Raw genomic sequence first — 25,927 nt, forward strand, 5'->3', positions numbered from 1 at the left:
CGGTTCCTGCTTTGCCTCCTAGGATGGCACAGGAATAAGCAAGAGACAGGACACCTAACTCAGCACTGTGTCTGATGTCTCCTGACTCACTCATCAAGATACAGAAATTTCATCTCTTTTCATGACAGATGTGGGTACAAGTGGGGAGTAGATGAGTGGAGGATTGCTGGAATCCCCGGAGATAGGGGGACTGGTGGGGGGCAGGGGGAGTGTGGCTGATGTTTGTTTCAGTCACAGAGCTTTTTTCTGGAGTGACTCAGTGACTGGAGGGCCCCCAGGAGGGGTGGAGGCCTTTTTGGACAGGATCTTAGGACCTACGCAGCCCGGACCTATTAAACTAGCTTCAGGGTCTCTTGGGGATGGAGCCCAGGAGTCTGCATATTTAACACACTCATTCAGCATTGCTGATGTCTGATTATTCTAATGCTTATTCAAGTTTGAGAACCACCACTTGAGGTCTGCTCCAACTCAGTGTGAACGCGCTTCTTCCATCCCTGGTACAGCCATGGCAGAGGGAAGAGAGTAGGCTGCAGATCTGAGAGTATAGGGTGCCAACAGGGGAGAAACCCTGCTAGAAGCAGACACTTTATTAGCAAAAATAAATACCCGCCAGGCAGCCTGAAAAGAACGAATACTGCAGATCGAGTGGAGGCCTCCTGAGGAAAAGACAGGTTCTCAGCCTATGGACTGAGATGGCCAGGCGCCAGGGAGGCCCCCGGACCCAGCTCCCCACCCAAGGGGGGCAGCAGGGCCATAAGAGGCGTCTCACACTCTCCCAGCAGGATATCTCGGCGGAAGCCCGCGCCCCGGTCTAGCACCTTGGCCCTCAGACTGCGGGCCACCAGGTCTGGCGGCCCCAGCCCGTCGAAGAAGAAGTCCTCGTTGAAGATGGGGTTGGCGCTGCACTTGACCACGCGGCTCCGTTGGCCCCGCGGCCGGACGCGCGGCCACAGCCTCAGCACCACGCAACAGCCGCCGCCGCCGCTCCCGGGCCCGGCCCGCGACCGCGGCAGGCCCTCGGCGCTCACCAGGCGCAGGCGCAGCCGCCCGGGCCCGGCCAGGTACTCGGCGGAGAGCCGCAGCTGGCCGCCTCGGGGCGCGAGGCGCAGCACGCTCTCCTTGGTGGGCCGCAGCCGGCAGCACGGGAAGTCCGGGTGGAAGAGTGGCGGCCCCGCGCGGCGCGGCGCGTGCGGGCTGGTGCGGGCGGAGCTCGCCTCCTCCGGGGCCGCCGAGCGCGGCCGGGGCCGGCCGGGGTCCGGCCGCGGTGAGCCCAAGGGCGACGACTCGGGCGACGAGGCCGTGTCGCTGTCGGGGGCCCGGCAGAGGCGCAGGTCCGGGGCGGATACGTGCAGCCGGGCGTGCGCCGGGGACAGCCCCCTGGCGGCGGCGGGGGGCGGCGGGTGGAACAGGGACTCGCGCCGGCGAGTGTGCGGGCTCTCAGGCAGGAAGGCCCAGCCTTCGCGGCCCGCCAGGTGCGGCAGCGAACAGGCCGCGGGGAGGCCTCGCCCAGCCGGGGGCTGGGCGCCGCCGGGGTCTGGGAGCCGGGGAGGGATGCAGAACTGCGGAATGCGGTCGGGGGTGAGGACGTTAGGACAGGCGCGCGCGGGCGGGCCCCGAGCTCGGCGCTTGGGGAGCAGGTTGGACGGCGCCCATCGGGGCCCGGACTCCGGGGCCCCCAGCCTGTAGCCGGCTTTCTCCAAGAGCCACATGAAGTGGGGTGAGGTTGGCGGAAGTCCGAATTCCGCGAGGCCGAGAAGGTGCAATTTCAGCGTTCTGGGAGGGAAGGCCTTCGGAGGAGAGAAGAGGGCTTGAGGTGGGTGACGCTCCGAACATACACCGGGTGGGTCGAGCACTTTGCCCCCAGCGCGCGGGCCCCTCTCTGGGCGGGAAAAAACGGGGCTGTGAAGCCTGGAGGCCTGGGGAGAAATGGAGGATACCGGACAGTCACATTTTCAGATGCAGGCCTCGGCAAATGCAGACTCCACAGTTAGTGCTAACGGTGTTCACTCTAAAGAGAAGAAGGCCCAACATACCCACTAGAAAGAACTCTAGCTACTGTTAGGAGAATTAGAGGGACATTCTCAAATCACCAAAAGGTCTGTAGTCACAAACACGGACCCAGATCCCAAACTCCGCTTGTACATCTTGCTCCCCTGAAGAGGCATAGAGGCCCTGGGCAAGCTCATCCCCTTCTCCCTCGCTCGTCCTGAAGACGCAGACTCTCCTCCAAGATCTTGTCCGGGGTCCCCTTTGGCTGCCTTCCCCGCGCCTCGGCTCAATCCTCGTAAGACTGAGCCATCCTTTGGCCCCAGCCCCACCTGCCTCCTCTTGCTCCTCCCTCTCCTTTCCGAGCGGCTCGAGGCCAGAAGCGGACTCGCTGCACACCTGGCTGCTGTCCTGCGAGCACTCAGGGCCGTCCAAGGAGATGCACCTCTCGGGGACACAGAATCCCCTCCACCCCAAGCCCTGACTGTCCCGTTCCCAGCCTCCCCGCCCCGACGCATCCCGAGTCTGCCGGGCGGGGCCGGCCGTTGGGCCGCCACTCCCCCCCTCCACTCCTTTTCTCCCCAGGAAACCACTGAGCACAAAGGCGGTATTGATTCTCCGCCACCCCCAGAGCGGCTCTCTCAGAGGCTCCGCTGCCGCTCGCTCACCGCACCCCCGCGCCCCACCCGCGGACCGCGGCGTTCCGGCCGTCCGCCTGGGAGTCCGAGCCCATGGCAGGCTCCGTCGGACGTCCGGGGTGCAGGCCTCACCTGTAGGCCGCCGCCGGTTCCTGGCCTCTGATCAGCAGGCGTTCAGAGCCAGGAGGGGAGTAGCTTCCTCTCTGGCTTGCTCCCCCAGCCCAGTCCTTCTGGGAGGAGCTGGCAGGGGCCTCCGCTGCCTACGTACGACCTCTTTTCCTGGATAAACAGAGCTCTGTCTCCACGGTCATCAGCCCGTCCTTCTTAACTCCTTCCTCCAGCTTTCTAGCAGCAAGCCAGTCCTGGGACCCCAGCCTCCTCTGCTCCCCCCGCCCCTGGGAGGGCTGCAGTAAGGAGGTCGTTATCATCGGGCAGTGGCCTCCACCACCCTGTGTGCTGCACTGGCCACACCCTAGCCCTGCCAGGTGAAACCCATCGCCTTGATCACACAAACCACATATTCTGCAAAGCCTTCCTTGCTGGAATCCTTTGACCACCCCCTCCCCCTCCCCCCAACACCCTGTGCAGTTCTGGAGCCATCACAATAGCTTTCCAGACAGAGTGACTTTCTGTGACTAGTTCTCTGAATTACACTGGCCCAAGGAAAAGTGACCAGGATCCAAATGTCTGAACATAGAGACACTGACGACAAAGCTCCTTCTGTCCTTGGGCCAAGCTCAAGCTGGGCCTGTGCTCCCTGTCTTTGGCAGAAGGCTGTTAAACTGTGAACATGGAGGCTGCCTCGCCTTTCCTTCCCCTCTCCTGCAAGCAGATCCTAGGAAGCACAGGCCACCACTGGCAAGATGTGACCCTCAGTTTCACCCACCATCCTTCAGTCCCTCGAAGGCGAAGGCGTCAGGCTCTTTCCCTACCTAGGATCTTTGCATAGGCTATTTCCTCCCCTAGGACCACACCCCCCCTTTCATCCTTCAGATCTGACAGCCTTCCATCTAAATTAGGGACTTCTGCGTGGCTCAGTTGGTTGAGCCTCTGACTCTGGTTTAGCTCAAGTTATGATCTGGTACATGAGTTAGAGGCCCGCATCAGGCTCTGCACTGACAGTGTGGAGCCTGCTTGGGATTCTCTGTCTCCCCCTCTCTGACCCTCCTGTGCTGGCTTTCTCTCTCTCTCTCTCAAAATAAATAAACTTAAAAAAGTAAATTAGGGACTTCTCTTGTATACTTTCACAGTGCCCCATACCTTTCCTTTCTGGCATTGGTCACAGGTTTTTTTTTTTTCTCTGTGATTTTTGTATGTGATTATTTAGTGTCTTACTAGACTGTAAGCATCATGAGGACAGTGCTTAGTACAGGCAAGTTCTTAATCAGGATTTGTTGAATGAATTAATGACATTAAGCAGAATTATACCTGAATCAATTCAGTCTTCCATTCACTGTGTTATGTGCTGGGGATATATAGAATGGGGGGCAGTCTAAGGGGAGAGACAGACAATAAAGATGCAAGCAACAACAACAAGACAAATGGTGAAATGCAGGAAACACGATGGTATTTTAACATTTGATACTTGAGAGTTTTGAAAGAGCAAGTGTTTCTTTTATGGAGGTCCCTGGTGGCCCCAGACCCTTTAGTACTGACCCAGACCTTTTAGCTCCTCACTCAGCTCAGCCCTGGTGTCCTTTCTCGGGAGGGTGGTCTGCATGGAGTGCTGCAGCCAAGAACTCATGGCTTTGGCATCAGTCAGATGGGTTGAGGATCTCAGCTCTGCGATTTACTAGCTGTGTGATCTCTGGCATATAACTTAATCTGTCCAGGGTTCATTTTTCCCATCTGGAAGACAGAGAGAACATACCTAATCCTCAGAGTTAGTATGAGGACTAAGTCAGATAATACATGGGCATCAGTTCAGCTCACTTCTGCTAAAAGTACAAGAAAACAGAAAACCCAACTCAATCTGGACTTGACAATAAGACATTTTTTGCTTCTATAATAAGAAGTCCAGGTGTGGGGTAGGATTCAGACAAGTTTGATTCTGTGGCCTCATTCGTTCATTCATTCATTCAGTCATTGACTACCTACCATGTGCCAGGCACTGTGTTGGACTTGAGGATATAGCAGTGAAAAAAGAGATACATCTCCTAGCCAGCTGAAGTTGATGCTTTAGTGGAGGAAGAAAGATAATAGACAAAAAAAAAAAAAAAAAAAAAGTAAAAATAGTACAGTTTATTAGAAGGAAATCAGTGTTTGGGGAGAAAGTAAAAGTAGGAAAGGATTATAGAGGAGCACTCAATTTTAAATGGGGTGGTCAGGGATGGCCATCTTGAGAAGAGAACATTTTAGAAATGACATGAAGGAGAGAGGAAGGTTATCTGAGGGAAAAGCATTCTGGGCAGAAGGAATTACCAGTGAGAGGCTCTGAGGTGGAGGCATGCCTAGAGTGTTCAAGGAGGCAAAGCAGCCAGCATAGCTGGTACAGAATGAGTGAAGAAGAGAGGGAGTCAGAGGGATAACAGGGACAGATGCTGTTGGAGCTTATAGCCACTGTGACAATTTTAGCTTTTACTTATAATGAGCTGAGGAGTGACATGACTTGACATGTATTAAAAGAGTTGCTCTGGCAGCTGTGTTGAGAACGAAATGAAGGGGATAAAGGCAAAATTAGAGAAACCAGATGGGAGACTATTGAAATAATCTTTGTTCAAGATGATTGGGGCATGACTCAGGATCTGGATCTATTCTGAAGCTAAAGCCAATAAATGGACCCATCCCCATCTGAAGAGAAAGAGAACGATACAAAGTTTTTGGCCTGAACAACTGGAGGAATGGAGTTATCATTTGCTGAGAAGAGAGAAAGTTTAGGAGCTCAGCTTTGGATCTATTAAGTTTGAGATGCGTGCCAGACATCTAAATGGAGACGCTGGGCAAGCAATTGGATTTATGAACCTGGAACTCAGAGGAGAGTTCCAGACTGGAAATATAAATGTGGGCACCAAGAGAAATGAAGACGGAATTTAAAGTCACAAGACTTGAAGTGTAGGTAGAAAAGAGTAAGGGTCTGAGGCTTGAGACTCAAACTGAGTCCTGGGCATGCCGATATTTAGAGGGGAGAGGAGGAGAACCAGCTGTGCCAGATGCTGTGACAAGATCCAGTAAGGTGAGGACTGAGAATTGATCACTGGATTTAGCAATGCAAAGTCCCTGGTGACTTTGAGAAGACCAGTTTCAATGGGGTGGCAGAAGCAAAAGCCTGGTTGGAGTGGGCTGCTGAAAGGTTAGGGGAAAGAGAGAGCAAAAACAATTCTCTTGAAGGATTTACTAGAAGAGCACGGGGGAATGGGGTAGTGGCCGGGGGTGGGAGGGAGTGGAATCAAGAGAAAAAATTTTAAATGACAGAAATAGTGGTGTGTTTATATGCCGATGGGAAAGATTCCATAGGAAGGGGAAAATTGGTAATGTAGAAGAGACAGAGGAGAATTGGTGCAGCAATATTCCTGAAGAAATAGATGTCGTGTGTGAGAAATCATTCTGGGAATTGTCCTTTGCCTGCTGTGTAAACAGTTCACCCAGCTACTGGGGAGAACATAGAGTAACTGGATAGAGGTAGAAGGTGGAAGAGTGGGTAGTGGGAACTTGTTTACTCTGAATGCTTCTAATTACTCAGGTCACCAGCTGAGAGTGATGATTGATGGAGGAGAAGGTGGCTTTAGGGTTTGAGTAGAGGGGACCAGGAAAGGAACAGTCACCCAGGAGGACAGGGGACTGGATGCTCTAGGGAAAATGCAAGATGGGTCCTGGGTAGTACTGTAGGCTCGCCTTTAGGAGAGCAACCATGACTTTATGCTGAGACTGGGCAGCATGGCTGCAAGATTTTTCTCTAGCTGTGCTCAGCTGTACAGATGTAGGGGGAAAATGGGCAGAGATTTGGTTTAGGACTGTTGCTCAGTGGTTGACGATTCAGTTTCTGGCTCCCTCTCTCCTTCCATTTCCTTCTCTTGGTGGATGAAATCAGGGGTGCATATAAGAGTGCACACCACCTGGGCTGCACAGTGTGGGGACTGAGAACTGATTACAAATAATCCACAGCCTGGCTGTATCCGTCAGGGTCTGGTGAGGAAAACAGCACTTGCTGGGTAGTTCAACAGAGGGAGTTTTAACACAGGGAACTTGTTACAAAGGTATTGAAGAAGCTAAGAAGGCAAATAGGATGGTGAGGACTGTCTACCAGGATCTGGAACCATGGAGACACAGGCACTACTTGAGTCACCTTTCAAAGCAAAGAGAAGGGGAGAACTACCCTTACTTCTTTCTACTTTCCGCCTTCCAGTCGGCCACTAGGGCCTCTCAAAGATAGGTGGCAAGAGAGACTGGGAACTGTAGTTTGTATGCACTAGCCCTGCACAATCTAAGGCAGAGTAGGGGAGGGGTGGGGATCTGGGAGCCATCAAACAAATGACTGGCACACTGAGTAGTCATAAGATGACTTAATGAGAACAGTAAGATATCAGACCTGGAAAGAAATGATTTGCCAAACAGTAGCAGAGTTGAGACTAGAAGCCAAGATCTTCTGTCTCAAAGAGCATTGTTCTTTCTTATACCCTAGAGGTCTTTGGATTTGAGCAGAACTCCCTTGAATGAGGCCCAGAGTGCTGCCTCCTCACCTCCTCCAGCACCATCACTGCTGCTCCTGGGGGACATTACATGTGACTGAGGGCCCTCATCTCCTTTTTCCTGCCACTGCCATTGTAGAGGCACACCTGGAGGACGGGGCATTACAGAGTTCATCTGGGTTGAAGCCTGATGAAGAGGCAGGCAGGGCACAGGCCTTTCCTCCGGGTAGACAGGCAACAGTTACAGGACTCTCTGGGCTTTTGGGTCTCGCTAAGCTGTCTGTCCCATGGCCTTGAGGGGTGGCCTCAGGTAGCATAACTTGGCCACCAGTGCTCACTATGGGTGCTGGCAGGTGAGGGGCTTGGTGATCTACTGTGTCTGATAGCTCTGGCTCCTTACCCAGGACCTTTGATGAATGATCTAGCTTTGCAGTTCTGGGAAGGCCTTAGGGGTCCCTTCTTCAAGAGCTGGTATGAGCTCCCAATGTCTCCTTCCTTCTTGAACTGGTTGTTCTTACAGCTGTCTTATTTACTCTTCAGTTCTCTTGACACTTGACTCAGGCTTCTGGAGAACACATATCCTCTGCTATAAGCAGGAGAAGCTGCCACGTTTGTCTGGATGGCCAGTTGGATTCCACTCCATCTACTTTTACAGTAGTTGCATTCCAGGTAAATTTGTTTTAAGTGTGGAGGCAGCACCTCCCCTGTTTCTGCCTAGAAAGCTGCACAACTTGGCCTCCTGGAGGGGAGGGGTGTTTGTCAAAGCCCTAGAGCCTAGAGATGATGACAACATTTCACTTACCAGTGTCCCTGCTCATCCTCCTGGTCTTATCCAGTGAAGCCTGACACTCTCAGACAGGTTGTGGGGCCTTCCCACCTCTGTAGATTTCTACCTGTTTCTTTTAGAAGTATCAGATGCATCTAATCTATTTTAAGATGGAAATTTAAGTACAACTATTTTGTTTTTATTCTTTTCCTTGACTGGAAGTGTTTTAATGACAAATAGGCTCTCCTTGACTGTGAATACAGGTCCATCAGGTCCATCAAGTTTTTGGTATGCACTGTGTTTGTAGATTATCAGGGCAACTGTAAACACAGAAAAATAGGGTTTTGATGTGAATATATGGGGGGGGGGTGGAAAGTTGGCTGCCACGAGATTTCTGGCTATGGCCTCTGGTATGACTCTAGCTTTTGAGGGCCACTGGGTCAAGGCCCTTCAAATCTAGGTCCACCAATCTTTGACCCATTATTCAAGATTGGTGGCTTAGAAAGTGTGTGGTCTAATTACTAGAAAGAGAACCTGATTTCCCTACCTCCCCACCACTGCTGACTTTGTGTACAACTCTCTGGCCCTGTTCCATGCCACAAAAGGGTCCATTCTCTCTGATCCCCTGAATCCCCAGCCCCAGCCCCAGATCCTGGAACCTCAGCCTAGGCCTGAACTTGAATTCTTCACTTGCCAGGATAAGGGTTTGGGCGTAGACTGTTTGTTTCTCTGATGATCCTCCTCTCAGACTGAGACAGTAGTTGCTGGCTACTCACCAATCCCTTTTCTCTTTCTTCCACAACATATAGTTAGACCATATTCTCCAACCAACCTCCCTTTGCTGTTTATTGGGGCCTCATGACTGAGTTCTGGCAATGGAAATACCTTGAAGCTTGGCCCCCAAACACCTCCCTTGTGATTCTCTCCCCTCCCATCTGGTAACTGGATATCAACACCCAGGATGAATCTGGAAATTATATGTTGGATATGGCAGAACTTTTGTCAGCCAGATTCCTGAATGACTCCTATACACCAACAACTGGACTTTATGTGCGTAAGAAGTCCATTCTATTTAAGATATGGGTTGTGCTATGGAGCTGTAAAGGTTTACCTGTTTTAGTATTTGGCTTCACCACACCTAATAATTAACAATCATTTGTGATATGCCCTTTGGAATTCTCATTCTTTGGTAAAACTTCTCGAGTCCTTGACCTCTTCCTGGGCATTCCCTGCACCCAGTTGTCTTAACAGAATCCTGCCATCCCTGAGGAGGCTGCTCGGTTTTCCACTTCTCTCATCTGTAGCTCAGATGGAGGTTCTGATTTCTCCTGGATGACTGGTGCCTCCCCCTGTCTGTAATCTTCTCCATGTCAGACCATTATTCTGGCCATGTTCTCTTTTCTCCTTTACCACTGTTTCCTCACCTGATTTATCAGCCATTGTCCCATGGTCTTGCCAGCTGGCTCACACCTTCTCCTCACCTCAGGTCAGTGCACTTCCCTGTTTTCCATCAGCACCTGGGCCTTCTGCATGCCTTGGCCCACATGGACCTGGTTGGTTTGTTCTCCTGATCCCCACAGTGGCCTATCCCAATCACTGCCCTTCCTCCAGACCTCTCTCCCCACGGATGGCCTTGCCTCCTGTTTCACTGAGGAAGCTGAGGTGCTCTGGTGTGAATCTTCTCAACCTCCCATCCTGCTTGGTATCAGAGTCACTGATGCTGTTGCCATTTGTGCTCTTGATCCATCTCTAAGACCAGACAGCTGTTCTGTTGGATGATGCCTCTCTCTCTCCTAGAGTTTCAGCCTCTCTCCACTGGCTCCTTCCAAAGCAATTTATAAATACACTCAACCCTCTTTCTTTAAATAACATTGACAACAACAACAACAAACAAAATTCTTAGAAAGAATCATCTAGAGTCACTTTGTCATTTCCATCCATTTTTCATTCAACATAATTTGGATTTTGTGCCCACCTTCCAGCAAAGAAGACCTCACCTTCCTTACTGCCAAAGGCAAAGGACTGTTTTTAGTTCTCATCTGTCTTGCTTTCTCTTAAGCATTTGACACTGCTGACCTCTCCCTCTTCAGAATAGTCACTCCTGTCCTATCTTAGGCCTCTAGTGGCTCTTTGGTCCTCTGCCCCAATGTTAACCCTTTGTGTGACCAAAGGTTCTATCTCTGAGCCCTTCCCTATCTTTCATTTCTTTCCCCTCCCCTCCCATCACTCTGTAGACTTCTCTCCCAGCTGTCCTGTGTCAGTTTTCATATTGATGACTTACATACCGAGTCAGTTGTTCACCAGTCTTCAGCTCCAGACCACAACATCCAGGTTCCTGCTGGTGCTTGCCACGTGGCAAAAGTACCACGGGCACGGCAGGCTCAATGTGTGAGAAACTTAACTCATTGTCTACCCCCACCTCAGAACTGCTCCTCTGTTCTCCCAGCAAGGCCACCCGCCATCCCCAGGCCAGAAACTTGGAGTCATTCTGGAAGATTCTTCTTCACAAATCCAGTACATATAATAAGTGGCAAAGTCTCACACTCTTGTGTGTGTAACATTTTCCATCTCTCTCATTGTCAAAGCTCTGACTCACGACAGAGCCTTCCTATCTCTAGCTGGGGGGTTTGCAGGGGCCTCCTAGCCAGTGTTCCCACCGTCAGGCTTGCTGACTCCCCCTTTACTGCCACCAGAGTCGTCTTCCTAAAAAACAAAACTTTATGTCCGCCCCCTGCCGGCCTCCACGTTAAACCCTTTAAAAGCTTCCTTTTGCCTACAAGACAAAGTTCAAGTTGCATTAGCCGGGTTTGGGAAGGTTTCCATGGTCTGCTCCTGCCCTGCCCCCTTCTCTTTCCCTAAACTCCTGCCCTACTCAAAACCTTGCTCTTCTCCAAAGTCACTCTGCCCTTTTACCCCATTCCTTTGCTTTTACTATCCCTTTTGCCTGGAGAGTCCTCCCCTCCCTTGCTTGCCTGGTGAACACCACTCAAGTTTTGAGACTCAGTTTAAGCACTGCTTCCTCTAGAAAGTGTTTTTTTTTTTTTTTTTTTAATTTTTTTTCAACGTTTTTTATTTATTTTTGGGACAGAGAGAGACAGAGCATGAATGGGGGAGGGACAGAGAGAGAGGGAGACACAGAATCGGAAACAGGCTCCAGGCTCCGAGCCATCAGCCCAGAGCCTGACGCGGGGCTCGAACTCACGGATCGCGAGATCGTGACCTGGCTGAAGTCGGACGCTTAACCGACTGCGCCACCCAGGCGCCCCTAGAAAGTGTTTTTTTTTTAAAATCTCCTTTATAGAGTGAAATTGACCCCTCCCTTTGTGTCTGTACTGCATCCACGGCAGGAGCCAGGGTGGGGTGGCAGGAGCTGAGGTTCCCCTGCTTGTGGCCTGCTGTTGTTCACCTCAGCACCGAGGCTCTGTCTGTCTCTCGTTACTGTGTGCTCGGTGCCTCACCCAGGGCCTCGACGTGCAGGTGCTGAAGAAATCTCTTGGTTGGTGATGATGGGAAAGTGGGTGTGTGGGGGGTGCTGGCAGGATCTTGGCTTCCCACTACAGAAGGGTCTTAGCCTGAGAAGGAGTTGTGAATCTTTATTTACTCAGAGGAAAGTGCCCTCTTCTTCATCTCACCAGTCACTTCCTGGAGACACCTCCTTGCTCTGCAGTGGGTCCTGAGCAGGCACAGTGACTGTCACTGGGACAATTCCTCTTCCAGCTGCAGCTGAAGGAAAACACCTGCAGGAGAAGGGCAAGCTGAGTGGCAGGAGCTGGATGTGGTGCACGGAGCATTTGCATCCTGTTATCTAGTACCCGATCCTGTCCTTGTGGTACAGGTCCGGCCACTCATACATAGAAAAAAAAAATCCTAGCTGGGTTCTCCCTCATTTCATCAGAGTCTACAGCAGGCGCCCATTCCCACTCTAAAAAGCTGGACCTCAGTTTGGGACCGGATCCTCAGTATTCTTCCTTCCATTTGTCCTGAGGGTGATGGTGGCAGGACAGAGTCTGGGCTGAGGCTGAGAACCTCCTTACCTGAGGACTTGGCATAGACTCTCTGCTGGTCCCTGCTCTGGGCGATGCAGGACATGTAAAGCTTCTGGTCCTCGATCTTTTCCACGTCAACATTCAGCACAGCCAGAGAGCCCACAGGGATCAAACTGAAAGAGGGCGTGGCTTAGCCCAGCCGTCATGTAGCTTAGCCCAGCCTAACCCTGGCCACCATCCCTTCACTCCTCTTCACTTCATCCTTCTCTTCAACCCACCCTGCCCCAAGAAACAAGTGGCCCAGGGCTCAGGGCCCATTTGCAGGCTCCTGGAATCTGATGGGAGAGGCTGTGCTCTGGCCAGGGACTAGAGGAACAGCTTAGCAGCAACTGGGGGAGGAGAGTGGCAGACAGGGCTCCTGCACCCAACACTGAGGATGGCCAGCCCTCAGTGATAAAAAAAGGTGTGACTTTGGCTGACATCTCAAGGATTCATACTTACTTTTTGAACCTGATGTTGAGGCTTAGTGTGAACAGCCCCTCTCCAGCCAGGTAAGCAGTTTTAGAGAAGGTCTCATCCATCATGGCGGCCAGGGACCCTCCATGTGCAAACCTGGGGGTGGGGAGAATAAGGCCTGGGCTATGGGCCTCCCTCTGACCCCGACCCTGCCCATGGAACTACCTTGCCTGTACCTTTCTCCAGGACGGGAAAGGAAACAGAGTAGGATCCCAGCTGATCAAACTGGCCAAAGTCACTTCAACCTTTCTCCCGTGTTGCTTCAGCATGTTAGCACCCCCTGACACAATTATCTTATTTTGCCAGGAAAATGTTGGGCTTTTTTTTTTTTCTGATAAAGTTCATGGAAAAACATTTTTCTGATTCATCACCTAACTGCTGGCAGCAATTGCCATCATTTGGAAAGGTGCGCTCATACAGGGGAGGGGAAAGTCCCTGTACTTTTTGGCTTGGGCTTGGAGGCGCAGCCTGGGGTCAGCCCCCACCATATCTGTCACTATAGCCAGTGCCAGGGCCAAACCTGCGTTTTCAAGGCGGCTAAATGTGAAATGTGACCTCTGCCCTCTCTAGTGCCTTCCGAGCAGCCAGTAGACTGCCTGCAGAAAGGGCCTGCTTCAGCAGGATGTGCAAACTCTTGCTTTACTTAAAGTGAGAGAAATGTTCATTCTTATGTAAACTGACCTGCATGCCAGAGCTACTTCACTGTTGGTGAGGTTGGGGAACATAGAAGGGTGTCCAACTCTAACAGCACAAAACGGATTCAGGGTTCTCATTTTCAAAAGCCTGGTTCTCCATGGACCAGCCCAGCTGCCCCACTGTGCTAGCATGGATTCCTCTCCTGTTCTCACCACCAGGAGGGGAGAGAGCTGGGGGCCATGGAACCACACACCCACCTGGTTTGACTCCACCTCTCACTACCTGTTTGATCTTGAGCAAGTTGCTAAATAAATACTTGAGCTGCTAAATTGCTAAGCTGTTCTGAGCCTGTTTTTCCACTATAATTCGTAAATAAAAAGAATTCTTATTAAGGGGCCTGGGTGGTTCTGTTGGTTGAGTGTCCGACTTTGGACACTTCTGGTGATGATGTCTTGGTTTGTGGGTTTGAGCCCCGTGTCAGGCTCTGTGCTGACAGCTCAGAGCCTGGAGCCTGCTTCAGATTCTGTGTCTCCCTTTCTCTCTGCCCTTCCCCCATTCACACTCTGTCTCTCTCTCTCTCAAAAATGAATAAATATTAAAAAAATTGAACAAAAATAATTCCTATCTCATCAGATTACATGAGGTAATGTTTACAAACCCCCTCGTGTACCTCCACATTGCTTGAAAGAGGGATAAAGGAGTTGATGCCGAAGAACCCCAAACCCACTCTTTCCTTATCCTCACTGGCCAGGCAGGGGCCCATTGGCAAGTGTGTGGATTCTGCAGGATAGCCCTTGGCCAGCCGGTAACCTACCCCTCCTAATTGCCTATGGGCTGGGTGGGTACTTATGACAAGATAGAAAATATATATTGGTGTCTGCCTCTGATTCCTGACACAGTGCTGCTGAAACTCTCGTAATTTCCTGGGAGATGGGAGTGTCTTGTTCTATTGAGGCAACTCTGGGCGTGCTCCTGGATGGCTCCTGGATGGGGGCTGTCCCCAGAAAGACCAAGCTATGATTAAAATCTTGGCACTTTCACCTTCCCCCACCCCATTCTCTCAAGAAGGGAGGAGCGCTAGAAATGGAGTAAATGACGGATCATGCCTGTGTGAGGAAGCCTCCATAAAATCCCAATGGTGCAGGGTTTGGAAAGCTTCCAGGGTGGTGAACGCAGGCACAGTAGGAGGGTGATGCACTCTGACTCCACAGGGACAGAAGCACCTGCATGCATTGGGGACCCTCCCAGACCTTGCCCATGAACGTGCTTCATCTGACCATTCTTCGGTATCCTTTATCAGACCCTTTAATAAACTGGTAAACATAAGTGTTCCCTGGAATTCTGTAAGCCTCTCTCGCAAAGTAATTGAATGTGAGGAGGTGCTAGTAGGAACCTCCAAATTGTAACCGTAGGGGCCAACGCAAGCCACCACAAGATGGGCCAGTTTGACACGAAGATTATTTTAAATAATTTTTTAAATGTTTTTAAAATGTTTATTTATTTTTGAGAGAGAGACAGAGTGTAAGCAGGGGAAGAGTGCAGAGAGAGGGAGACACAGAATTGGAAGCAAGCTCTGGGCTCCGAGCTGTCAGCACAGAGCCCGATGAGGGGCTCAAACTCACGAACCATGAGATCATGACCTGAGCTGAAGTTGGACGCTCAACCAACTGAGCCACCCAGGCGCCCCTATACACTATTACGTTTGATTTCCTCTTGTTCATCTGTCTCACATCAATATGATTCCTCATCCAGCTAGAAGGACCCTTGAAGGCAGCAGGAAATTCTTGCTCCCCAACATAGCCAAATCAGACAGAAGTCGTGGGAGCCTGGGGGCCTGCTACTTGTGATTGACATCTGAAGTGGGGGGCAGGCCTGTGGACTAGCCCTTACTCTGAGGGATCTGATGCTCTCTCCAGATAGATGGTGTCAGAATAGAGTTAAATTGCAGGACACCCAGCTGGTGTCACAGAATTGCTTGGTGTGGGGAAAAGCCTTCACCCGTGTGGTGATAAGAAGTGTCAGAAGTAAAGTGTCCTGTGTGAGCAGTAAGGAGACACACAGGAGAGAAAGAAATGGTAGAGGAGAGCTGGGTTTTTCCCTACAGAGTAGACCGAACTGGGTGTTTCTTTCTATTCAGTACTAATCTCTTCTCTGGACCCCTCAACCTACTGACCTCAGTGTTGGATGGTCCTCCTCTGTCTCTCCTGCCCCACATCCATGAGCCCCTAAATAAAAGCTACACTTCACCCCCTACTTGGGGTTTTCCTCTTTAGAAGGAAGGGGATCCCTGACCTGTGCAGGGCTCTGACCTAGTCCCCCAGTGTCAGCATGCATTAGTATAAAAACCAGTGTCTCCATGGAAGACTGCTTTTGTATTGCCAAGGCGACCAAGGGCTGCAGTCTGAAACCATGGCCTGTGGAGGTGCTGACATCGATTAAGATCTCCGATGGGGCACCTGGGTGGCTTAGTCGGTTAAGTGTCCGACTTCGGCTCAGGTCATGATCTCACGGTCCGTGAGTTTGAGCCCCACGTCAGGCTCTGTACTGACAGCTCAGAGCCTGGAGCCTGCTTTGGATTCTGTGTCTCCCTCTCTCTCTGACCCTCCCCTGTTCATGCTCTGTCTCTTTCTGTCTCAAAAATAAATAAACATTAAAAAAACCCCAAATCTCTGAATTTAACGGCTACTGAGTCCCTCTCAGGCCTTGGGACCCTAGCGCTGCCTCCCCCTTTCTCCCTCTGCCTTGCAGGGACTCTGGCACCAACAGCTTTCAGCGATTGTTTAAAGAAGGAACAGTGACAGAGCAGAAGGCAAACAACCACGGACTTAGTGGCACAGTGGCCTTGGGCAAGAGGCTCAAGGCTAGCTTGATTTCCCTTGTGGAATTTATGTCTAGCAGTCTATTCCAAGTTTGAAGACAACAGAACACAATAGAGAGATCGGTGGACCCAGATTAGAGTCCTGGTCTGTCCTTGATTACCCGTGCTCCTGCGGGCAAGTTACCTTACCTCTGTGTGCCTCAGTTTGTCCATGGGTAAAATATGAAGTTTGGGTAGATGGTGTCTGATAGCTATATTGTGCTGTATGGTTCATGAGTATATACAATATTATAGTTTTCAGCCACTTAGGCAGATGGATATTACTGCCCCAGGTTTCAGGTAATGAGGCTGAAGGCCAGAAGTTAAACTGCCTGCTTGGGGTCCAAAGGCCAGCAAGGCAGAGCAGGACTGGAAGTCTGGCTCCACATTTTGTCCTCTTCCAAGGTCACCACACCCTTCTCTCAAAGTGGGCCCCAAAACCACCTTCTTATTGGGAAATATTCAGATCTCCATAAGGAGGCTCTCCTTGTCTGAACAATGGGGACTGGAGCAGACGATCCAGGATGCCCTCCCAGGCATGATGTTGAGACAGAAGCCCAGTGCCCACTACCCCCACCCAGCTCCTTAAGGAGAGGTACAGACTCCAGGGCCTGGTGTGTGGCTAATCCATCAACTGAGCAAGCCCAGGAAGCAGCTGAGGACATCCACCCAGGCCTTACCCTGGGGCCCCCTCCAGGTAGGGGCCAGGTTGGAAAAGACAGATGGACTTCTTCTTGGACGGGTGGAAAAAAATGACATACTCATAGCCTTGTCCTTCCACTTGGAGGCACCTGGTAAAGATGCGCCAATCGCTTTTGTCTGGGGAGAGATGGGAAGGGCTGCAGCTGGAGGGGGAGTTCGTGATTGTATGGGGCCCGTTGGGATGCAGGGCCAGCCATTCAGCACCATGTCTGGAGCCCTGTCTCAGGCACAGGGTCTGGGAGAGAACCAGAGGACACCCAGGCTCTGCAATCTGAAAGTGGAGACAAAGCCCTCTTCTCAGGGATCCCTCAGTCTGGAAGGAGGAATAGTCAGGAAGTTCCCTGAGTGTAGAGATAGGATCAGGACCAGATTAAGACTTTAACAGATCTTAAACACTGAAAATTTAAAATGTAACATGTAATTCATATATAATTCAAAATAACAAACAGTAAAATACTAAACATAGTCAAATAGGAGTGCTGGCTGGCTCAGTTGGTAGAGCATGTGACTCTTGGTCTCAGGCTTATGAGTTCAAGCCCCATATGTGTGTAGAGATTACTTAAAAATAAAATCTTTAAAAAACCCAAAAAGTAAAATAAGTGCAGAAAAGTCTACCAAAGTTCTGGGTTTTTTCCCCCCAGAAAGACAACGACAACAACTACATCCTTTTTTTGATGAATACCAAGTTCTTCGAAAAAAAAAATTATTTTGGTGACCCTGCCTTGTTTGTGACATAAACCTAAAGGTCATCTGTCTACTGGACCACCCAGTCATGAGTAGGCAGGAAAACCACATATGTGAATGAGACAAGAAAATAGGGACACCCTCTGACACACACATATGCATGCACACACAAGAAGAAAGACGAAGGTGGAAAGTTCTATCCATCTGGTGGGTGTTTTGGGAGACTGGCTATGGGCCCAGTAGAACAAGGATGGTATGCCAAGGCCTGCAGTGAGGGTGGGGACTGGGTGGAGAGGATGACTTGGGATAAGGCTTGACAATACAGAAGAACACCAGGTAAGAAGGCAGAGGGCAGGGGGGCTGTTCTTGGCTAGGAGCAAAGGTAGCCACTTGATTATATTCTCTTGGATGGGAGGTGGGGAGCTAGAGACCAGAGAGCATACTCTTCTTTTCGCCACCTGCTGGGGCTGAAAATATAAGGAGTGGGGCAGACACAGAAAGGACTTCCAGCTGAGAACTGGAAGGGAGTTTGTGTATCTCCTTCCTGAGGGTGGAGAGTCAGTGCAGGGCAAGGGATTGGCTGAACCCCCAGGTGGGCTGGGTGTGCCCAGGGGTCCTCCCAGACCAGCCCTTACCTGAGGTAGCTGCTAACCCGAATGGGAGCTTGAGCCCCTGGATGTGGTCTCTGTTGGACTTGAAGGAGGGTAGTTTGATCCAGCCATCAGTCTTGGTCTTCTCCAGAAATTCCTGGTACAAGTTCAGCATGTCTGGACACCAGCTAGCATTGGGAAGGGCATAATCCTTCAAATCCGTCTTCTCCAGGCAGAATCTTGAAACCTGGGCAGCAAAATCAGGGAGACCAAACAGCTTCCTGGGGGAGGGAGGCTGCTGCTTGGGCTGTGAGACCTGTAGGTGATTTGCTCCTGGGTTCCTGGCTCCTCAAGCCCTTCCACCAGTGCTGACATACAAGAAACAGCCCATTTTCCTTGTAGAGGGTTTGGGGACACCTGTGGGTGACTGGCAAGGAGATGCTAAACTGTAAAGGAAGGGGAAAAAAAGGAACCAGGGCTGACAGGTAGAGGCATACTGCTGTGTGGTGGTCCCGTTTAAAACCTGTGAACTCTCCTTTGAGGCTGAGAATTGCTAGTCTGAGCCCCATTGTACAAATGGGGAGACTGAGGAAATATGGCTAAAGTTTCAGGGAATAAAACTTCCCATAATAGCGAATACTGCTCCTATTAATTGAAGCTTGTGAGTGTGAGAACTGATGGTCAGACTAGAGCCTGTTCTGAGACACTGTCTACCCTACGGGATGCGACCACAGCTGTTGAAGACCACTATTACCACCCCCACACCTGAGGGGCTACTCCAGCTCTGACTACAGCTGTGAGCGTGCCTGGGCAGAGTTCCTTTGAAACACGGTTTTGGCACCCACAGAAGTGTGATACCATCTGCGAGACAACGTGAGCCCTCTATGGCATTGAAGGCTCACGGATCAGTCACTGCTCTGGGCAGTAGGCCAGCTGCTTTGCCAAACCACACACAGACCCCTCCATCTGGAACCCCCCAACTCAGCTGCAGTGGTCTGTGTGCCACAGAAGGAAAGCGACTTGTTGGTGGCCACACAAGATTCAGACCAGGACAAAAGTGTCCTAGTGGTTTTAGTTTTGGATCCTGGCTCCTTGGTTTCTTTTGTCTTTCTTCCTCCCCACCTTCCTCCCTCCTTCCCTTCATTCCTTCCTTCTGTAATCTCTGGGCCCAACATGGGGCTCAAACTCATGACCCCAACATCTAGAGTTGCATGCTCTCCCAACTGAGCCAGCCAGGAGCCCCTTGATCTGGGTATTCCAAGAGCACCTTCCCTTTGCCAAATCAAATAGCTTCCCACCACACTGCCCACCTGCCCATCCATGATCTGGGAAGTGGAAATTTGGAGTGCTCTTTATGCCTTAAGCCCCCAAGAGAAGGGCCCCCTGCCTGGCTGAGCTGGGAACTTACTCACCAGGGAGTCTGTGGAGGATCCAAACGCTGAGGTGCGGTTGAGTCTGGGCAGGACATGGGGGGCTCCAGGAAGGACTCTGTGGTGGCCAAGTCTTATTACTGCCTGGAAGCCTCTCCTTATCATGGCTGAGTGTGAGGATTGGGGCTGGTGGGGCTGCTGGCAGGCTCTTAAGGAAGCAGCAAAGTGAGTGAGTGCTCTTTAGCTGCACCCTGGTGCTGTTGGTACAGCCAACTCTAAGACAAGTCTCTCTCCCCTTCTGTCACAAGGTTTTCATCAGCAAGCTTCTGCAGATGATTAGGCAAGATGGGGCTGGTTTGACACAACACCCACAGATGCTTGGGGCCTTTAGCTGGTCCCAAGCCCCACCCAGCACTTGGGGAGGGGCCAATGCTGTTTGGACATGAAGGTTTAACAGGACTGGCCTGAGTCCAGAAAGAAGTATTTGTTAACAAGGCAAAAAAAAATACATAAAGAAAGAGCATATGGTACATGGAGCCTCAGAGGGCTGCCCTGAAGTGTTTGGGGAACAATCCAAGAAGATCCCCAGAATGATAATGGAGGTCTGTCTCTTGATTGGAGGATGTTGGGGGAGGGTCTGTGTGTGTTGGTGGTGGAGCCTTTGGGGCATGTGGTCTGCAGCAAGACCACGAAAGCCCTAGTATGGTCCTGGCCCTCAGAGAACCACCTCACAGCTCTCAGTTGCCCCTTCTGATATCCCAGACAGGGGGTGGCACGGAGAAGCCTCCACCTGCTTGTCCCTCGTGGGGATACACACGAGAAGGGGAAGATCTTAGAGGCAGAGACAGAAAATCATTTGGATGGGGCGCCTGGGTGGCTCAGTCAGTTGAGTGGCTGACTTCGGCTCAGGTCATGATCTCACGGTCTGTGAGTTTGAGCCCCGCGTCGGAGTCTGTGCTGACAGCTCAGAGCCTGGAGCCTGCTTTGGATTCTGTCTCCCTCTTTCTCTGCTCCTTCCCCGCTCATGCTCTGTCTCTGTCTCTCTCTCTCTGTCAAAAATAAATAAACATTAAAAAATTAAAAAAAAAAAAAAAGGAAATTATTTGGAAGGAAGCAGCTTAGCCAAGGTGCTCTCATGCTTTGGGAACCCCAGGGAAGAGGCTGTGTGCTGAGGGTGAGGTGGGGAGATGGGCAGTGGTGGCCTTGTCACTGGCAAGCCTGGAAGAGAGGCGGCTTTCAGGGGAAAGGTGGGAAGAGTGTTCAGCCAGTGTCTGCAGGCCTGTGGGCTTTTTTGGTGATGATATTTGTTCTGTTGAATTAAAACTGCCAGTTTTCAACTATAAGTCCCAGTTTTTAGTTCATTGGAGAAAAGCATGTTCTGAAGGTGAGAACTGTGCGAAGGTAGATGATGATGATGATGGTGGTGGTGATGATGATGGTGGTGATGGTGATGATGGTGGTGATGATGATGATGGTGGTGGTGGTGATGATGGTGGTGATGGTGATGATGGTGGTGATGATGATGATGGTGGTGGTGGTGATGATGGTGGTGATGGTGATGATGGTGGTGATGATGATGATGGTGGTGGTGGTGATGATGATGATGATGGTGATGGTGGTGGTGATGATGATGGTGGTGGTGGTGGTGATGATGATGGTGGTGGTGATGATGATGGTGGTGGTGATGATGGTGGTGGTGGCAGTGATGATGATGGTGGTGATGGTGATGATGGTGGTGGTGGTGATGATGATGATGATGGTGATGGTGGCAGTGATGATGATGGTGGTGATGGTGATGATGATGGTGGTGGTGGTGGTGATGATGACGGTGGTGATGGTGATGATGGTGGTGGTGGTGGTGATGATGACGGTGGTGGTGGTGATGATGGTGGTGGTGGTGGTGATGATGATGGTGGTGGTGGTGGTGATGATGATGGTGGTGATGGTGATGATGGTGGTGGTGGTGGTGATGATGATAATGATGTGGTGGTGGTGATGATGGTGATGGTGGTGGTGGTGGTGATGATGATGGTGGTGGAGATGATGATGATGATGGTGATGGTGGTGGTGAGTTTTGGCAGTTTCTGAAAGACCAAACAGATTTAATAGGGAAGTTTACAGATTTTGTCCCACCTGCTTTCTGTGTTTGGCTGCCCCAGAAGACTAGAATATAAATATTTTCATTATGTCCTGTGAAGGTTTTTTTGCTTGTTTGTTTGTTTAAGAAAGTGTTACTGGGGCACCTGGGTAGCTCAGTTGGCTGAGTGTCTGACTTTCAGTTCAGGTCATGGTCTCGCGGTTCGTGAATTTGAGCCCCGTGTCAGGCTCTGTGCTGACAGCTCAGAGCCTGGAGCCTCCTTCAGATTCTGTGTCTCCCTCTCTCTCTGCCCCTCCCCTGCTCATGCTCTGTCTCTCCCTCTCTCTCAAAAATAAATAAACATTAAAAAAATTTTTTTTAATTAAAAAAAGAAAAGCTTTACTAATGTGTTATTATTTCAGTAAAGTTATTGCAACAGGTGTAAAAGGCATACATTATCACAGGCTATAAAGTAACAAAGGAATTTCATACAATTAAAATATTACACAGACTGATGGGATTTACTGAATTACTAACAGATCCATAAAGGAAACCAAGTCTGAAATATGAAATCCAGTAGCACCTAGAGTATCTCTGAAAGTAAAACTTTTAACTGTTTCATTCTTTCCTAATATATTTTTTAACTTTCTCCCAAATACAGTGCTCTCAAACCCCAAAGATGAATGAAGGGCGTAATAAACCCTGAAACCAAAAACATATCGCCAGAAGAACTATAAACACGGACTCGGACTTAAGAGTTTTAGTTGGAACTCACTGAACTTACTGTACTTGAACCAATCCTAGGATTTCTGTGCACTGAATACTGTATATGAGGAATACTGTATATGAGGAAGGTCTCTCAATCATAAGGTTTGCCAGTAGGGACAAGTTAAAAATTAGGAATATACGGTATTATTCCTATCAAATATTTTTTTCATAATTTATGTTTATAACAAAACTATAATTAAAATATTTATTATACTTGCTTATTACACATTCAGGGACAGGGCAGGGACATTTATGTGTTTGATAGTTTAGCATCCACTTTATTATGCTTACTTATTTTTGTAAGGAACACGCAACACATACTACATCCTCCCAACATTCAAGGTAATGTAATAGCAAAATTCTCCAAAGAAAAATAAGTGGAAATTGCACTAAATACTGTTTTAATTAGGAACAATTGCTATAACAAAACAAATAACATTATGCATTATTTTTCCAATGAGCTTCAGTTGGAGAAACTGAACAGTAGAAATCGATCTTTAAGATTTTGGTCATGCAAAACTGGTAATTCTCTGAGATCTGGGAGATGCGTCAGCAAAACCACAGACACAGCCTACCTTTCACCAAAATCCTGGAGAAAAGTATTTTCTGACTTTGGGGGAAAGAAGACTGAACGCTGGCAAGATGGGACTTGCTGAAGTCTTGAGCCACCTGGGAAGCTGGCCCCAGGAATGAGAGAACCACCATCCTGGTGGCAGATGAGAAATTAGCTTTGTGTTGAGCTGCCTAATGGCTTATTTTAACAGCTGTAAAAAAAAATATTTTTTTACATTTATTTATTTTTGAGAGAGAGCACAAGTCGGGGAGGGGCAGAGAGAGAGGGAGACACAGAATCTGAAGCAGGCTCCAGGTGATGAGCTGTCAGCATAGAGTCCAACACGGGGCTCAAACTCACAAGCCATGAGATCATGACCCGAGCTGAAGTTGGCCGCCCAACCGACGGAGCCACCTAGGTGCCCCTCAATGGCTTTGAATAAAAAAAAAAGTGAAATGCTTCATTGTGTTTTCTCAGAAACTAATAAAAAGATTACAGAGTCCTACACAGTTTGGAGACACAAAGTGGATGCTGAGTGACTAGAGGTCACTCCAGGTGTGGAATTTTAGAAAGTTAGTCCTTGGGGTAAATGGCGCCGTTGCTCTGGCAGCAGAGAGGAGGTAGGGGACACTCTGTGATCGGCCAGTGGATAGATGAGGGTCCCAGCTGGAGGAGCGATCTTTAGTTCTAGGTTTATCTCCCACTGCTCACACCTCTGTCTTCATAAACGGTGATGTCAATAACTCGAAGTCCTCTCTCAATAGGATCTGTCGGGGGAGGCCTTGGAAAGCATATATCTTCTCACTCTCCTACTGGGACGCTGTCTCCAGAACCTTCTCATAATGGGTTTCCATGTGTAAGAATATGGGGAAGCCAAAACAGCCTTCAAGATGTGATTGGCCCCCAAGCTTCTCTGCTTCTGCATAAAGGTTACTTAGAGTTCGAATTGTTTTTTCAAACTGCTGCCTATCAATCCGGCTCTCCTTGGTCTGGAGCTGGCAGTGTGTGGTGCTGCTGTCGTCTTGCTGAATGAATACCTTCCCAGACACTGGCGCCTGCCGTGACCTCTTGGCGAGGACTGGCTGGGCCTGCCGCCTCCTCGGCCCTCCAGCGGCAGTCACACCGCCTATGTTGTCCTGTTCTGTGAATGTTTGAATGAAATTTATTCAAAGATGCGGAAACCAGGTTTCTCATCGTTTCAAGTCTCTGGGTCTAGCTAAAAAATGCCAACATTTAAAATGCAGACTTTTACACAAAACAGGTCGAGGATCTCCAGATAAGTAGAAGGATCTGGGAACAAGTCACCTTTATGCCTATACAGCAGCTGTTGGCTGGAGCCAGACGTCATGCCCTCTGGCTCGTCCCAGGCCTCCCCTGGTACCTGGCATCCCTCCATTCCCTTGCCAGTCTCTATGTGTGATACTTGATTGGGAGGATGGGACTCGAGGAGGAAACAGGAGAGAAAAGAGGAATCTTAAAGAGGGTACATGGACTGTAGAGGAATCGGAGGAAAAGGGGAGTAGGAAGAAGGAGGGGCCTGATCCCAGGAAGGTTATCAGGAGCCTCAGGTTGGCAGGTTTATCCTGATTCCAGGAAGAATCAATAGCTGAACCTGAGAAAAGAAATCCTTGTTTCATTGCCCGAAAGCTACGTGGGACCTAGCTTACCACCCATGCACAGCCAGACTTCCCTTGTAGATGGTACACCCCAGTGGGATCATCTCTTGTTGCCTGACTAGAAAAGTAACACCATCTGTGAAGTAATAGAAAATATATATAGTGGTCTCTGCCCCTGGTTCCTGAACACAGCTCCTAAATCCATAGGAATTTTCTGGGTGATAGGAATGTCTTTTGTTCTAATGAGGCAACTCTGGATAATGAGTCTCCTGATAGCTTCAGGATGGGGGCCAGTCACCAAAAAGACCAAACCAGAATTAAAAGCTTGGAACTTCCAGTCCCTGTAGGTTTTGAAACCCTTTGGGAGGGGTGCCTGGGTGGCTCAGTGGGTTAAGTACCAGACTTCAGCTCAGGTCATGATCTCACGGTTCGTGGGTTTGAACCCTGCATTGGGCTCTGTGCTGACAGCTCAGAGCCTAGAGCCTGCTTCAGATTCTGTGTCTCCCTCTCTGTCTGCCCCTCCCCCACTCAAGCTATCTCTCTCTCTCTCTCTCTCTCTCAAAAATAAATAAACATTAAAAAAGAAAGAAAGAAAGAAAGAAAGAAAGAAAGAAAGAAACCCTTGGGAGCTTCCCTGGTGTAATCTGAAACCAGCCCATAAGGGAAGGGCAATGAGAGACCCAAGAAAGAGGCAGGCCACGCCAGGTTAGCAGGTGGCAGTTTTAAGAAGCAAAGGGAACTTATAGGAGAGGCTAGTCTTGGGCAGCAGCAGGACAAGTGGATCCCCACACCCACCTGCCACATTTTAGGTTGAGAGAGAAAGTCCTTAACTGGAGCCAATCATGTATACTATGCAGGCGTTTTCAAAACCACATCATTACTCAAAGCTGTGTCCTTGGAGCAGCCTCTAGGAGTAGTAAAGGCAAGTGGAACCCACATTCCAAGGACAGGGGAGGGGGTGGGGACCTCTGATCACCGGGGTCCAACTTATGGGTCAACAGTCACGTCTTCTTGATGACCTTCCCCAACAGGTCCCACCCTCCATTCTTCAGGAAGGGGACAGGGGCTGAAGACTGAGTTAATGATCCATGATGTCTATGTGATGAAGCCTCCATAAAAGCACTAAAAGTACAGGGTTTGGAGAGCTTCCAGGTTGGCACACCCCAACTCTATGGGGATAGCAGTTCCTGTGCTCAGGACCCTCTCAGACCACACCTCTTCACCTGGCTGTTCATCTGTATCCTTTATCATATGCTTCATTATGTAATAAACCAGTAAGCATAAGTGTTTCCCTGAGTTCTGTGAGTGGTTCCAGCCAATGATCGAATCTGAGCAAAATGGTCATGGGAACCTCTGATTTATAGCCGAGTCAGACAGACATTGTAAGCAACCCAGGAACCCACCACTTGCCATTGGCATCTGAAGTCTCGTGGGACTAAGCCATGAACTTGTGGGGTCTGCATCTAACTCTGGTTAGTGTCAGAGCTGAATTATAGGACATCTAGGTGGTGTTGCAGAGACTTGCTTGGTGTGGGACAAGGCCATGCATCTGGCATG

At 49.9% G+C, this 25,927-nt stretch overlaps 2 protein-coding genes and 1 pseudogene across 2 annotated transcripts; all 3 read right to left on the bottom strand.

The window, feature by feature from the left end:
* Positions 1 to 542: 542 nt before the first annotated feature.
* Positions 543 to 3,323, bottom strand: C2CD4D (C2 calcium dependent domain containing 4D). The gene is made up of 2 exons (XM_043576343.1): positions 2,757 to 3,323; positions 543 to 1,916 (listed from the first exon to the last, which is right to left on the bottom strand). Exon 2 carries the CDS (start codon positions 1,707 to 1,709, stop codon positions 681 to 683), a length of 1,029 nt encoding a protein of 342 aa, XP_043432278.1. The 5' UTR covers positions 1,710 to 1,916; positions 2,757 to 3,323; the 3' UTR covers positions 543 to 680.
* An 8,270-nt stretch (positions 3,324 to 11,593) lies between these two features.
* THEM5 (thioesterase superfamily member 5) lies at positions 11,594 to 19,724 on the bottom strand. Its single transcript, XM_043576344.1, has 6 exons — positions 19,399 to 19,724; positions 18,032 to 18,233; positions 16,691 to 16,829; positions 12,503 to 12,613; positions 12,050 to 12,174; positions 11,594 to 11,752 (listed from the first exon to the last, which is right to left on the bottom strand). Exons 1-6 carry the CDS (start codon positions 19,519 to 19,521, stop codon positions 11,709 to 11,711), a joined length of 744 nt encoding a protein of 247 aa, XP_043432279.1. The 5' UTR covers positions 19,522 to 19,724; the 3' UTR covers positions 11,594 to 11,708.
* Positions 19,725 to 23,141: 3,417 nt separating this feature from the next.
* On the bottom strand, positions 23,142 to 24,102 carry LOC122479453 (annotated as a pseudogene).
* Between the last annotated feature and the right edge of the window lie 1,825 nt (positions 24,103 to 25,927).

The sequence above is a fragment of the Prionailurus bengalensis genome, chromosome C1 (assembly GCF_016509475.1).
Source record: "Prionailurus bengalensis isolate Pbe53 chromosome C1, Fcat_Pben_1.1_paternal_pri, whole genome shotgun sequence".
Taxonomy (NCBI): domain Eukaryota; kingdom Metazoa; phylum Chordata; class Mammalia; order Carnivora; family Felidae; genus Prionailurus; species Prionailurus bengalensis.